This window comes from Stigmatopora argus, chromosome 16 (genome assembly GCF_051989625.1).
Source record: "Stigmatopora argus isolate UIUO_Sarg chromosome 16, RoL_Sarg_1.0, whole genome shotgun sequence".
Lineage (NCBI taxonomy): Eukaryota > Metazoa > Chordata > Actinopteri > Syngnathiformes > Syngnathidae > Stigmatopora > Stigmatopora argus.
The window spans coordinates 117,574-132,043 of record NC_135402.1 but is presented as its reverse complement, the minus strand read 5'-3'; the positions used below and the strand labels follow the sequence as shown (position 1 = coordinate 132,043).

The window sequence follows — 14,470 nt, the reverse complement described above, 5'->3', positions numbered from 1 at the left end:
TGCCTTTTTCCATTCTTTTTTTAATTTTCTCCCTTCCGAGCTTGCTTTAGTACAACAAATACTAAAGAATAACCACAATGCTATGTTCTTATTGAAAATGGCTAAAGTATGTGTGCCTTTGAGAAGCATCGTTCTGACCGTGTTTGTTTACGTCCAGGTTACTGTTTACTGCGCTGCACATTTGGTCATTCAGAGGATGTACTGTAGTAGTATTTAAAAGCAATGTTGATGTCTGTTCCATATCCAGTTATGTCCACCCCAAAATCTCAATTTAACAAGAGGTATAATAGCCATCAAAATGAGCTGAGGGGGGGAAAAAAACATTTGCATGCATACTCGTCCCTGTGGCCTTTATCCCAGCAAAAAAATAAAAAAGGACAAAAGAAACCGCCGTTTTGTAATTGTTTTCCGACTTTGACGTCCATCTCGGCAGTCATACGTTTTGTTTTGTAACTTGAGCATCCTCATTAACGGACCGCTCGACTCTGGTCTGAACATACGTCATCAATGTGCAGTACTAGTATACATGTGTGCGCGCACTTCCGTTGACGTTCACGATTGTGTCGCGCCCAGCCTGTTAGTTTGTTGGTTGGTTTTTATCTCCAAGAAATTCGGAAAATGCTTGTACGTACGTGTTGGAACAACACGAAGACTGCCAATATAATCATCTTTTTCCCCCTTTGGCCGACCGAGGGATGAATTTAGCCATTGGACCAAAGTGGAGCCTCCGGTGAGTAGTCTATACTTTTGTTTTCATCCCAGTGTTTTCCTCAAGACCGCTTTGACCGACTAACGAATGACGTGTGGCAAATGATTTGGGGCTAGGGTTAGGATAATGCATTTATTATTTTGAGCGAAACCAGTCAAATATAGCGGTGTTCGATGGTTAGCAAGCGCTTCCTAATGAACAAGGGCTTGGGCGAGGGCGTGGGAACCAAAACAAAGTGGCTTTAGCCTGCTTGTCGTCCCGGTAAATATTCTGTTGTTTTAATCTGAATATATACGCTTTGAGTTGTAAATGAGTTTTTTTTTGCTAAACTGCTGTCAAAAAGGTTCGTGTGAGGAATACAGAAAAATATATCGGAATGGCACTTGATTATTCTTACACTTTGTTAACAGAAAATAGCAGGACGTAAAGTGAAGATCAGTGTGGAAAAACCAAAGGTTTTCCGGCAACCAAATGAAAATCGATGCCACACGATAAAGTAGTGCATGGCCTTTCTCGCCACATGCCGTTGTCGCACCTGATGGGCTCGACTCGTTTTGAAATCGTCATGACAACCAGAGACCAAAGAGGGAGCCTCCCTCGGCCTCCAAGTGTTGTGGCCGTATCCACCTTGGTCTCTATCTCGTCCCGTGCAAAACGAGATATTGAGCGGGCGAGCGAGCGAGCGAGCAGAGTCAACGTTGATTTGGCGTTGAGAAAATGTTTGCGCCACCGCTCTTTTTCACGTACTTCCTGACCAGCGACTGAAGCTTCCGGCCGCCGTGGCGCTTTGTCCGAATGGAAAGGCAAAACGCTAACCCGGGAGCTGGCGATCGGCGTCTGCGCCCGTGGCGGGGTTGCCGCCGCCGCCGGCGCGCATTCGCTCCAGAATCCGATGGATGCTGCTGAAGCTGGGCCGGTCCGACGGCTGCGTGCTCCAACAGAGCCGCATGAGATTGTACAACTCCAGCGGGCAATTGTCGGGACAGGATAGGATACGGCCGTCCCGGACGTAGTAAATGACTTCCTCGTGTCCCATGCCGTAGTACGGCTGCATGCCGTGCGAAAAGATCTCCCACAACACCACGCCGTAGGCCCACACGTCCGATTCGGTGGTGTAACGGTTGTAGAAAATGGACTCCGGGGGCATCCAGCGGATGGGGATGGCGTCGTTCTCGTCGGCTTTGTAGTAATCCGCCGAGTACATGTTCCTGGAGAGGCCGAAGTCGGCGATCTTGACCACCATCTCCTCCCCGACCAGGCAGTTTCTCGTGGCCAGGTCTCGGTGGACAAACTTGCGCTCCGACAAGTAGGCCATCCCCGCGGCGATCTGGGCGGACGTCCACAGCCGCTCGGGGCGGGAGAGCCCGCCGCGGTCCGCCTCCGAGGAAAAAGCGCCGGCGCTGCGGCTCGGGGTTCGCGCGGGAGGCGGGCGGCGCAGGAAGGCGTTCAGGTCGCCGTGTGCCATGTATTCGAACATCAGGCACATGGGCTTGCCCGCTGCGCACACGCCTGGGGAAAAAAAAAATCAAAAGCACACGTTAAGCTTCGCGCCACGCCGCGTCTGCCGTTTCCCACCGCGGCGCTTAGCGTAACGCTCACCCACGCCAGCGCCTAAAGCCACTCTATCCGTATCGTAGAATGCTTTCATTCATTGGGAGAAAAGGAAAAGAAACATTTGGCGTAGACGGAACCATCCGATAGATGTTGCCAAATAAACTCCGGCTCACTTTAGAAATGGTCTTTGTGTTTGCGTCCGTAAAGTACAGACGGGATTTTAAAGGGCTCTGCTCAAAATGGCACTTTCGACGTTGGGAAACGCGTGCTGCGGGTTTCCAGGCCATCGCTAGCCAAGCAAACAACAAATGGCTTCTTTACGCAATCTGGAGGGGGAAAAGTGCTGCCCGCTTGGCTCTTTGTGTAATTGTCCCACTTGAAGCCAAACGCGCTATTAAAGGCGCCTGCCTGCAAGTGGAAATTCACCACGCCTTGAAAACGCTGTCAATTAGTCTGAAAATGCCCAAATCCGTTTAGCGTGTTTCCGTTGACTGCGAAGCGGAGAATTTAACGGTCCATTTAGAAAAAAAAAAGCCTAACTCTTTCTTCATGTCAAAAGAAGCAGAAAATATACGGATTTAATCAAGTGCAGCGTCAATGTTCTGAATCAGTCTAATAGTCATTCAGGGTCAAATGATTGTTACGCTACATGCCTAACATGTTGTTAGTGTAAGTCCCTCTCTGTCTCTCTTTATCACTGCTTTCTTTGCAGAAAATCTACAATGAAGGAAAGCAAACATTTTAGCCGAACACACTATGCGGGCATTTCAAAATCCATTACTGGAGATACCAGGCCACGGGGATTTCTTGCTTTTGGAATGAAAGCTTGCTAAATAATTGAGCAAGGCATACACCTAATGGAGTTTTCGCTGATGGATCAATGGACTGATGCTGTCATTGGTGCCCACAGTCAGGGAATTAAATTCACGTTAATATTGTCTTTTGTCTTTTTTTCCCCCCCTTAGCTAGCGGCCAGACAGTTTTGCTGTTGACTCCCCGCCGCTTTTGAAGCCAGAACAGGCAGTCACATCCATGAGAATATAAAGGTAGCTATTTTTTAATTTTTTATATAATGTACACTTACCCAAAAGTCGCACAATATTGCTATGGTCAAATTCCGCCATGAGCGCCGCCTCTCTCTGGAAATCATTCTGCATGTCTGCCGAGGCTTCTTCCTTCAGCATCTTCACCGCCACCATTGTGAACGTTTCCACGGGCAGCAAGCCCGGGGCTCTGAGAAAATAAATTACAAAAATAAAATAAGACCCCTTCATCTCCACTCAAATATTCAATCACACGACGGAGAGGATCGCTCTAAGGGCCCCGGTTCCGTGGTTCCGTGACTCCGTGGCCTTTAAACAAAGGTTTCGGGGACCCTCACCTGGCTTGGAAAACTCTCCCGAAGGCTCCCTCGCCGATATCTCGGACGTACTGGATATTATTCCTGGGGTATTCTAGAGCCAGCAGCTTGGAGTTGAGAAGCAAGGGAACGCGTTGGTACATGGGATTGGCGTGCAGTCGCTCCAGCAGGAGCTCCGAAGGCAGAGTGCTGGTGCTCCGGCTCGGGTTCGGGCTCTCCATTTCCCTGCACGGGGGAGCACGGGGGAGGGGGGTATGAGTTGGTCGGCGAGAAAAAGCAAAGCCGCCGCGTCTTGGCCTCTCCAATTCCCTCCCCACTTGCCGTTTGTGCTGCCTCCATTGTTTTCTTCGCCGTCGACACGCCAGGATGGCCGCGGCGACCAAGACCAGAGAGGCCGCGACGGCCAGAAAGATGACGATGACGGACATGGAGTACGCCAGCGACGACGATGCCGTCGTGGGCGGCGGGGCGGCGGGGACGGCCGGCTCTTTGGCAGCCGCCGGAACGGAGCCTCCGGGCGATTCCCGTCCGAGTGTACCCAGAAGGAAAAGTCACCCGGCCCTCGTTAGCCACCGTTTGCGAAACCCCATTTACACTTTGATTTATACTTTGCATCATGCTATTCCGTGGGGCACGTCAATCACGATGGGAACATCTCAAATGAATGGACGACGTCCTGTTTCTCACTTCTGTCTGTGTTTCTATTTGAAGTCAGAGTTTGGAAAAGAGTCGGCATGTACCTGCCCCCGAGCCCACTCGAGCGCAGCGCGCTACGGCGCAGTACTCCCAGCGAACGTCGGCGTTGGAGGTGTAGCACCACGGCCGGTCGCCGATTCCCGCCGGGTTCCTGCAGCTGCTCTCCGAATCTTTCAATTCCGGAATGGCCTCGGCAGATAAGCGGTGTTGGTGCGGGACCTGCGGTGGAATGCGACAACATAGAGGGTAAACATTTCTGCTACTCTTTGCTTTGTCTTTCTCTTTCATTGTATGTCTCGGACTGACTGACTGACTGACTGACTGACTGAGCCATGCAAAGCATCGGCTTATACTTGTGGAAAATGTTTTCGCCCCAACACACTTCACGGAGCCTCACACCAGTGTACAGTGTTGGCGGCGCAATGTCCAGTGGGAGCGATGGAGGATTTAGGGTCTAATCCAAGACCTACTCTGAGCCGTCGGCGAGGTTTCTTTTCGTCGCCAACGTTGTTGTGAAACCTGTACGCATCGTAAACGAGCGCCTGTTAAACCTCTACGCCTAGTAAACGGGCGTCTGTGTTGGCGTTGGGCGGCGACTCGCGTCTGAAAGCTAATTGTTTCCAGAAGCAGAATGTGAGCGAATCAGACCCGCCCGCTGAGCTGAGCTGAGCTGACCTGACCAACATAGTCGCGCAGGCGAGAAGCATCGAAGACCGAAGAGAAGTCAAGCCGTAAAAACATAAAGGATCTTTCAGGCCATCGGGAGGGTTTGTACATGACCCATTTTTAGGTCATTTCTTTCCGAGACAGAGGGCCATAAATCAGTCTGACTACCGTAGCCGACCAAATCCATTCGAAGCTTGTTACGAGCGTAATAGCCTGCGTCCGTAGAGTGCTAACGCTTTTACCATAACTGTGTTCATTACGTACAGTTATGGCATTTAGTAACAGGGTTCGGGGTTAGACGCGTGCAGATGCCGACCGAGTACCTGTTGGTCCCAGCGTTGACACGGTATCCCTGAGCTGGTCACATTTACGCTACCTCGGTAAAAACGTCCTCTGTCTTTGTAACACGTTGCTGTCGATACCAAACAGAAACATTTTTGGGGGGATGGCTTAACATTTCTTCATTGGTAATGTTTGCACTTACTTGTCATTTGCTCTGACTTGATATCTGAAATACCCAAAAAAATGGATGGTGCAAATGGTGATGTCAGGAGGCTCGGCGATTATAAACCATCAAACGACGGGCTGAAGTGCTTTAGCCAACCAGAACTTACCCACGAAAGGCACACGAGTGCAAGCGTCGGGGTTTGAAAGGAGACTTGGCAACGTCTCACACTTGGGTAATGACCAACGGGCCGTGTTGTGGGCGCGCGGGTCAGGCCGGACAAACGCGCTAGCCTCGACCATGGACCAGTCCTTATGACAATAGAGCTCGTGGACGGCGAGGCAATGCTCCCTGGAGCAAAAATAACAATGTTGGTTTTCAGCGCACGAGAACATCGACGCCACCTTTTACCTGCAGACGGGTTTGGGCGCGGGCCCCGATCCCGTCGGATTGCAATCGGGGAAGAAGGCGTGGCACAGAAGGGAGCGCAGCGCCGGGCCGCACGGCTCGGCCAGTCCGTCCAGCTCCTCCGTCCACCGGCTCTGAAGCCCAAGGTCCCGCGTGGCCTCCTCCGGCTCGGAGACGGACGCGTTGAAGAAAACCAGCGAGCCGTCCCGCAAAATGGCACGGCAGGCCTCCCCGCGGTACGCGCCGCAGAAGCCCCCGGCCCCCTTGTAGAGTCTGCGGAGAGACGTTGTTTGCATCAGGATCCAAGAGTTCTATTTTGGACCCTCTTCTCCTCTGTTCATTGACATTTTGGCCCCATGCTGGCTGGCGTGGCTCGTATTCTGGCTACCTCCGCCGCCATCGCAGAGACTTTCTTTGAGTCCAGATCCAAAAGTCCTACCTTGGACTAGCTTTTTGCATTGACGTGTTGGCCCCGTGCTCGCATGTATTCTGGCTATAGTGTTACATCCCTAAGTCCCACACATGGACAAAGATTGATTGGTTTTCCATGGCGCTGGTCCGTCCTCACGAAGATCTGGAGCCTCTCCCAGCTGACTGGCTTTCTGCAATGACGGGTTAAGTACTTGAGCGTGGCCACGGAAGGTCTGCGTTTGCTCCTGTGAGCTAGCTGCCCCCTTTGGCAAGTTCCGCTCTCATCCTTACAAAGTCCAGATGGGAGCTGGATCTCTGTCTGCTTGGTTATTAAATCAAAGCATGGGCATAAATCTAGCAGCTCCCACCTGGGCCGTTATCTCCCTAATTTCTTTCTCATGACTGTCTGCGTGAAGAATCCAGATGGAGCCAGACAGACATCAGCAGGCTTTCGGGGGCGCTCTCCTTCTATCCTTTGAATCCCGTTCCCACCACGCTATACTTGTCTTCCTCTCGGAATTGTACAATGCAGCTGTACAGCGTGCATTTGTGCATTTGCCAAACACGGAATACGATTATTTTTTACCCTAGCCTGTTGTAGAGTAGGATCAATTGGACGGACGGGAATTAAATGCAGCTTCCCGAGCAAGCCGCTTTAGGCGCAGTAAAGTCACATCTATTCACGGGTAAGGGTGGCACCAAGGATCCATTCCAAAGACTTACCTCCATTCTATGGGCCAGTGGCAATATCCAGAAGATGTTGGTTGAAGGAGACCCAGCATGAAAAGAAGGGAGAGAGAAGAAGAAGCCTTTAGAAGTAATCTGACTGGGAAGGGAAAATCAAACATCACGCCGAACTGAACTAAATTCTGGCCAGAATGAACGAGCGGGAATGTGTGTGTGGTCGGCACACGTCTTGTTTTTGGGGTGGGATAGAGTTGGGGAGGGGGAAAAAAAGAAACAAATGGGAGAAAGCAGCTGACGCCACCTCAAAACAGCTAAGAAAACATTAAGGCGTGGATGCTCCCTGGACAAATGGCGCCATTGCGTCACGTTTAGACTCACCTGCGACCGTCACTCGAGCTGTGGCCTTGACCGTGTTGGCGCCGGCGCTGTGTCTGTTGGACGCCAGGCACGTGTAAAGAGCCGGTTTGGTCACCGTTAGCCGAAGCACCGACAGAACCACTTCTTCCACCAGGGTCTCCTCCACCGATCCGCCCGAGATCTTCAGGCAAAAAAAAAGAGACGGCGTCGCGGCTTATTGCTCATCTCTCGTTGCATTTGAGAAAATAGCATTTGAAGCGGCATGTGGCGCCAATGTGTTCAAGGCATCAGACAGTTAGATAGTGAGTTGGCTAGTTTGTAGATGGGTCGGTAGGCCCATGCGCTCCACTCACCGTATTGCCATTTTCTAACCAGGTAATGGCGGGGATTGGATTCCCAGTGGCGTGGCACTCCAGGGAGATTTGGCTGCCGTACGCCACTCTCTTCTCCTTGGGAACTCGCAGGATCCGTGCGGGAGCTGCGCGGGAGGCAACAAAAAGGGAACGATGCCACAGTTTTGCCACGCTACGTACTTATCAATGAATGTTAGTTAGTCGGTTTTAGCCTATGTCTGCTCCCTGTCATTTGGTTGGGGGTGGGGGGGTTTCTATCTTGATCTGACCAAACCCAAAGAGATTGAATGGCTAGCTACCTTGTACTTGAACGGCGGCGGGCTTGGAATACGCCAAACCGAAGCTGTTCCTCGCCACGCATCGATACTGTCCCGCGTCGTCCTTCTGGATGTAGTTGATCTTGAGCGCGCCGTAATCCAGTACGTTGACACGCTCGCTGACCTGTGAGAGAAAAGCTGGGCTCTGGAGACGCAGCCAAAGGCAAAAATGCCAGGCAGCCGCTCCCGTTTTTTTTTTTTTGTTGACCTTGATGAGCTCGTCGTCTTTCAGCCACGTGATGTCGGGTTTTGGGTGACCCAGGCTGACGCACGGCAATACCGCTTTGGACTCCACCAAAAGGCTGACGTTGGTCGGATGGCGCTTGATTTGGGGTTCTGCTTGGAAAAAGACATTCAGAAAAGCATCGTGGCATCCATTTTTCGTGATGGACGTGTGGGTCGGTGATTGGCTGATTTCCACTTTTGCCATCCGCAGTGCAGACTCACTCATTTTTAACTGCAGCGCTCCGCAACTCCTGGCCGGCTCGCCGATGCCGTTGCTGGCCAGGCAGCAGTACTCGCCGTTGTCGTTTTCTCTCACGTGAGGTATTACCAGAATTTGTCCCTGCTCCCGAGTCAGGTACCGGGAATCGTAGTACCTGCTCCAAATGAACGAGGCGACGGGCGGGGAAGGCATTTGTCAGCAGCCGAACTTTGCTTTGTTGGCGCAGAATGATTTGTGCCAATGGCGCTTGAAGTTGGAACAGGCAAAAAGCAAAAGAATGATGACACGGTGGCACGTGATCTTTTTCCAAAGTTGACTTACATGATGGCTTGGTTATTCTTGATCCACGTGATATCTGCCCAAGGTCGGGATTCGACCTCGCATACGAAGGTGGCGTTGTGATCCAGGAGGACGTCCACGTTCTCCAACAATGTGATAATACGCGGTGCTGTGTTCAGAAGTTTGATATGATTTTCTTAGGATGGTAAAGAAACAAGGCTTTAACCCCCGCGGCCCTTATTGTTATGATACTAGTCCCCTGAGATTTAAAGCATTGAATTTGTGTGGGTCAGGAAAAAGCCCTCTCCTCTCCTCTCCTCTCCTCTCTCTCGCCCTCGCAGGATGTGGCAAACGGCAAGTCATTTGAGGGTGACACCCTCCGCTCCGTGCATACTATGTGAAGTCTTGACATAGCGCTGTCAGAAAACATCTTGTTTCCTTTCACTCTGGTATTTTCTGCTAGTCTAGCGGCATTAAGGGCGACGGAAAGGCATTCTGCGGAGGAGGCTCTGCCACTTACTCACCTCTCTGTACGCCATGACTCCAGCCGGCCAACCAGAGGATCTGCAGGACTGAAATGAGTCCGGTAGTCTTCATTCTGCCTCTGTTAAACGGCCCCCTTCCGTCCGTCCGTCCAGTTTCTTCTGTTCCGAAGACCTCGCTTAGAGCTTGTCCTTTCCTCAGTGCGTATGTACCGTAGCCGTCAGACAGCCATGCTGGTTCGGTGTGTGTGTGTGTGTGTGTGTGTTAGTAAGCAGAGTGAGGGACAGCGGCAGGTGTTCACATGCGCTTGGCTCACGGTTCGGAGCTAGCGTGAAAAAAAAAAGAAGGAAAAAGCACCGAGCGCCAAAGGTTCCCGTCGTGCAGAACCACAGCAGTCATCAAGTCCCAATATGATCCCAGGACGACAACAATAGGGAAAAAGTACGCTACAGCATTCTATTTTTGGAACACGGCGACTCGGTATTTAGGGATCAGGTTCAAAACAGCTTAGCCAATCCTCACCAGAGATGAATTTTTGCATGGTGTGTATTGTACAAAGACATTTTGTTTTTTACCAAACTTGACTCGGGTGACACAGAGAGCGCATATGCCCAGGATGTAAACTTTGTGCCCACCTGTTGCTTGCAGAGGGCACGGGTTTATTTTAGGAAAGGAATGTCATTTGGTTGGCTTTTCGTCCTTCCAGCTTTGAACCTGGTCAAAAAATTGCTGTCCCCTTTGCAAGTGATGGCCTCCACTTTTTTGTGCAGAGCCACCACGTGCCTCTTCTTGGAATTCAGATGGAATTTGAAGGCGTTCTACATTTCAATGTTAACCGTGCGCTCTTAATAGGCTTTCTTTATTGGCACCAGACTTTCCCTCTTTATTTCTTGCCACGTAGTGGAGCAGCAGTGCTCTGTCAAATCACGGACACTCGATGGCACTATTATCCCACACATTGACGTTGCCGTTTAAGGCTCACGAGGGAATACTACTGCAAAGTCAAATATTGCTGAGGGAATACTGCAAAGTTCTCATGGACAACGCCTTCGTATACTAGGAATGTTTGGGGGAGGAGGGTCTTTGTGCATCATAGGCGCCGTTCAAAGCGGCTGCCAGTTGCAGTAGCTCCCTAAACCCTCACTCGTATTCTGTGTTTTTACAGCTTTTTTATCCTTTAGTTTTACGTGTGGAAGATGCTACCACCTACCTGATGCACAGAGGGAAAGTGGAAGAGGCTGGAGTAAGGAACCACCTAGCCGCATGGATCATGGACTTCCTCACTGACAGACCACAATATGTGAGACTCCAGGGCTGTACGTCTGATGTGGTAGCTTGCAGCACGGGGGCCCCACAAGGCCCCACAAGGCCCCACAAGGCCCCACAAGGTGGCACAGTGCTCTCCCCACTCTACACATCAGACTTCAAACATAATACTGACACCTTCCACCTCCAGAAGTTATCTGACGACACCGCTATTGTTGGACGAGTGACGGACGGGAACGACCTGGAGTACAGGGGAGTCATCACAGCCTTTGTTGACTGATATCGGCTGACCAGGATGATGTCCGTCATGAACAGCACCTCCCACCCCCTGCATGAGTCTGTGGAGTCCCCCCGAAGATCTTTTAGCAATAGACTGCGGCACCCTCATTGCAGGAAGGAGCGCTTCCGCAGATCCTTCCTCCCATCAGCTGTCAGGCTCTTTAACAAAACAAATGGCTGTGTGTTAAGACCTACCGTATGCATGCATGTACATCTATATGTATGTATATGTGTGCTTATATATATGTATGTATATATGTGTATGTACACGTATGTTTATTTATATATATATATGTATGTATATATATATTCAGCAACACGCTTATTTATTTACATATTTATTCATGTATTTATTTATTAACTTACTTATTGCCTATCTATTTATGTCTAAAATGCCTTTCCTATTTCTGCATCCTCACCCTCTTGCTACTGTCACAACTAAATTTCCCTGAATACGGGATGAATAAAGTTATCCAATCCAATCCAATAAATAAATAAATTAATAGAAAATCTCCCCATAGTACGTACTCATGAATCTGAAAATTCGGGAGCGTCAAAATATGCACAATAGTGCCACGATGTGTATATAGTTTTGTACTACAACAACAAACTGATAGACTAAAAACACCGGTGCGGGAAAATCAATGTAGAAACGTTTTTTTATTGTTTATTTATTTTTATTATTTTTAAAAGATGGAGATGATTTTACTTTTGCTGTGAGTTCGACTGATTATTAGCGGCGTGAGAGGAACCTTGATGCCACCTTCTTGTTGCTCGGCGTGGCGGACTTTTTACGGTGGCACCAATGATGCAACTTTCCCGATAGGTCACATCGAGATGACTGAGTGAGCGAGCCAGCGAGCAATTCTTGTCGATTTTGGTCCTTTTCCACGATTATAATACAGTCATTCCTTTCACGTTTACACGATGATACGAACGGCAGTGTTCCGCACCGGCGGGGCTCTTCTCCAGGTAAAATGACTATTCCTTCCTCACCTGTCGTAAACGTGCACGCACAGCGTCAGTCAGCAAAAGTGCTGGAATTTTCTGCGGAATTCTTATGATTGTGCCATCATGTTTGTGCGCTTTCTAGCAAAGTCGGCGAACAGTGCCGAGTTTGCGGGTGTCCCCGGTTCAGCAGCGATGGGCGTCCAGTAGTCTACCCATAAACACGGTTGTCCTCTTTGTGCCTCAGCAAGAAGCGTGGGTGGTGGAAAGGATGGGTCGTTTCCATCGCATCCTGGAACCAGTAAGTGGCCTTGTTTCTTCTCTTTTTTTCCTGCTTTTGTTTTTATCCCTGAAGAGAATGATAGCATTTGGCCGGCGTCTCGGCCCTTACGGCTGTTTGAATGGCCACAACAGTTGCTACTACTCAAATAAGTCCTTTAAATGATGACACCTAATTGCCATAGCTACTTACATTGCAATAAATGTGTGGAAATGTGTTTGCACTCCGCTCACTGTTACGCTGACAATTGAACCTTTTTTCTAGGGGTTAAATTTCCTCATACCAGTACTTGATCGCATCCGCTACGTGCAAAGCCTCAAAGAAATTGTTATCGATGTCCCGGAGCAGTCTGCAGTATCCTTGGGTCAGTCCACGCGTCTTCCTATTTGGCCCCGTCGAGCGGCTTTTGGAACGGAACACGTTTGGAAAATCACGGAAAATTTGTTTTGCAGATAATGTTACTCTTCAGATTGACGGAGTTCTGTACTTAAGGATACTGGACCCTTTCAAAGTAAGGTGATCAAATGAAGTAGACATATTTGAGTCTTCCTTTTCCCCGTGTCAGCCGCCGCCATTGTTATTCATACGTACCCCAGGCCAGTTACGGCGTCGAGGATCCGGAATATGCCGTCACGCAGCTGGCACAGACCACTATGCGTTCGGAACTGGGAAAACTAACACTGGACAAAGTCTTCAGGGTGACACGGCACACGCACTCTCACTCGACATTTTCTTGCTGTCGACACGACAACCATATCTATTTGTTTTCCCCTTCAGGAAAGAGAGTCCCTCAATTCCAATATTGTGCACTCCATTAACCAAGCTTCCGATGACTGGGGAATCCGTTGCCTGCGCTATGAAATCAAAGATATTCACGTCCCACCTCGTGTCAAAGAATCCATGCAAATGCAGGTGAGGTTTGGACGAGATTTGAAGTGACCTAAAAACTCCTCACGGGAGTTGGACTGACGGACGGACGGACTGTCTGACTGTCTGTCTGACTGACTGACTGACCGACTGACTGCACTCTCTACGGCGACTTTATGTGACCGCCTTTTGACGTACCTACCGTAAAATGCTCTCTAGGTAGAGGCCGAGCGAAAAAAAAGAGCCACAGTGCTGGAGTCGGAAGGGACGAGGGAATCGGCCATTAATGTCGCGGAGGGAAGCAAACAAGCTCAGATTCTCGCTTCGGAAGGTGAAAAGGCAGAGCAGATCAACAAAGCGGCAGGTCATTTATTCCTTCATAGCAGTCAAATGGAAGCACAAATATTACGCTGATGGCCAATGACTGTTTACTATTTGCCTTCAGGTGAAGCCCAAGCCATTTTGGCCAAAGCCGAAGCCAAATCCAAGGCCATCCGTTTGTTATCTGTTGCCCTGACTGAGCAGGTAAAGGCTTTTTATTTTGGTCTTTGAATGTGACGGCACATTTGAAACTCTTTCCTCGTTCTTTTTTTCCTGTGCAGAATGGGAACGCGGCAGCCTCACTAAGTGTCGCCGAGCAGTACGTGTCTGCATTTTCCAAGCTGGCCAAAGAGTCCAACACCGTTCTTCTTCCTTCAAACGCCGGGGACATAAGTAGCATGGTTACACAGGTACGGACGGATAGGCAATGAGACAAAATGTTTCCTGAAGTCATTTGAAATGACTCGCGCTGCCTTTTCCTCCCCTCAGGCCATGACCATTTACGGCACGCTAGCAAAGACCAGTTCAAAGATTCTGCCAGAAGAGCAAGAGAGCAGTGAAGATGTTTTGGATCAAGCAGAATCTAGTAAATAGAGCGTATTCTTTGCAGCGGATCGCCATTGAAGTTTTGTGCTAACAAGTAAGATGACAAACTATTGGGATCGACCGCCTGGAGCTGCGAGAGTGGATTTTTCAATGACCGTCAAATCGGCAATTCTCCCGATTGCAGTAACCGCGTTACTGACAATGTCGTTTTTCCAGAGTACATTGTGTTGAAGTCATGTTTTGTTTTATTTTTTAACCGCTTTCGTTCATCCATGTGAAAATCTGCTTTTCATTATTTCAAGAAGACTTGAATTCACATCTTCGTATAAATAAAGGAGGTCCATTTTTCAACTGCTGTAGCTTTTGAGTGGCTGGACCGCGTGGACAGTTTGTTGCATTGAAGTAGCAGATCAATCAAACATTATCCCCACTGGTTGCACATGTTCTTTTGAGCAGTGTTTCCCAAGCACTGTGCCCCGAGCAAAATCAAAATATGATCAACTTTAAATTAGAGATTGTACAATTACAAGATTCAAATTGTGAAAACGTCATTTTGTTCCTTATTTTTCCTCTAACGTACCGGAAGTTGTTTGGTTTCTAGGGCATCAACTTTTGGCGGCGTAAAGTCTGTGAGCACAATATTTTTGGGCGTAATATTAGGAGATTTAAGTCACATTTGGAGAAAAGTCATAAAATGATGTGATTAAAAAAACATGACATGACTTATTTTTGCATCACTCGAAACGGAAGTTGTTCAGTGTGCACAGACATCCACTTTTGGTGAGATTAGGTC

General features: G+C 49.3%; 2 protein-coding genes and 1 long non-coding RNA gene across 6 annotated transcripts in view; 2 read left to right on the top strand and 1 right to left on the bottom strand.

Moving 5' to 3' along the window:
• The first annotated feature begins 515 nt into the window (after positions 1–515).
• LOC144091050 (uncharacterized) lies at positions 516–7,804 on the top strand. Of its 3 annotated transcripts, XR_013305599.1 has the most exons (5): positions 516–730; positions 3,229–3,309; positions 4,335–4,840; positions 4,944–5,086; positions 7,669–7,798. It is a non-coding gene; the product is annotated as an uncharacterized LOC144091050 (long non-coding RNA). The 3 variants fall into 3 exon arrangements; XR_013305597.1 differs by lacking the exon at positions 4,944–5,086 and having other exon boundaries at positions 4,335–4,565; positions 7,669–7,804; XR_013305598.1 differs by having other exon boundaries at positions 4,335–5,086.
• On the bottom strand, positions 1,440–9,479 carry musk (muscle, skeletal, receptor tyrosine kinase). Its single transcript, XM_077623055.1, has 17 exons — positions 9,212–9,479; positions 8,730–8,856; positions 8,411–8,562; positions 8,172–8,299; positions 7,946–8,087; positions 7,647–7,771; positions 7,315–7,474; positions 6,973–6,979; positions 5,842–6,111; positions 5,600–5,781; positions 5,470–5,493; positions 5,309–5,397; positions 4,364–4,538; positions 3,945–4,134; positions 3,645–3,848; positions 3,348–3,496; positions 1,440–2,218 (listed from the first exon to the last, which is right to left on the bottom strand). The coding sequence occupies exons 1-17, from the start codon at positions 9,282–9,284 to the stop codon at positions 1,521–1,523; spliced, it is 2,895 nt and encodes a 964-aa protein (XP_077479181.1). The 5' UTR covers positions 9,285–9,479; the 3' UTR covers positions 1,440–1,520.
• Positions 9,480–11,486: 2,007 nt separating this feature from the next.
• The window catches only part of stoml2 (stomatin (EPB72)-like 2), a 42,807-nt gene continuing 39,823 nt past the window's right edge, over positions 11,487–14,470 (top strand). Inside the window, exons 1-10 of one of the 2 annotated variants that reach the window (XM_077622467.1) lie at positions 11,487–11,687; positions 11,809–11,964; positions 12,208–12,307; positions 12,396–12,454; positions 12,540–12,641; positions 12,721–12,855; positions 13,030–13,174; positions 13,256–13,335; positions 13,413–13,541; positions 13,621–13,742. In XM_077622467.1, the coding sequence (XP_077478593.1) occupies positions 11,643–11,687; positions 11,809–11,964; positions 12,208–12,307; positions 12,396–12,454; positions 12,540–12,641; positions 12,721–12,855; positions 13,030–13,174; positions 13,256–13,335; positions 13,413–13,541; positions 13,621–13,725 (1,056 nt within the window). In that variant the 5' untranslated portion in view covers positions 11,487–11,642 and the 3' untranslated portion in view covers positions 13,726–13,742. Of the gene's footprint in view, positions 11,688–11,808; positions 11,965–12,207; positions 12,308–12,395; positions 12,455–12,539; positions 12,642–12,720; positions 12,856–13,029; positions 13,175–13,255; positions 13,336–13,412; positions 13,542–13,620; positions 14,029–14,470 lie in introns of those variants that run through there. The other variant, XM_077622466.1, reaches the window with a different exon arrangement.

Excerpts from the sequence above, each read along its gene's own strand:
- musk (XM_077623055.1), bottom strand. The coding sequence starts at position 9,284 with ATGAAGACTACCGGACTCATTTCAGTCCTGCAGATCCTCTGGTTGGCC. Across the intron at positions 7,772-7,945 it reads CGCCGCCGTTCAAGTACAAG|CTCCCGCACGGATCCTGCGA; the intron begins GTAGCTAGCCAT and ends CCTCCCGCGCAG. Across the intron at positions 7,475-7,646 it reads GGTTAGAAAATGGCAATACG|ATCTCGGGCGGATCGGTGGA; the intron begins GTGAGTGGAGCG and ends TTTTGCCTGAAG.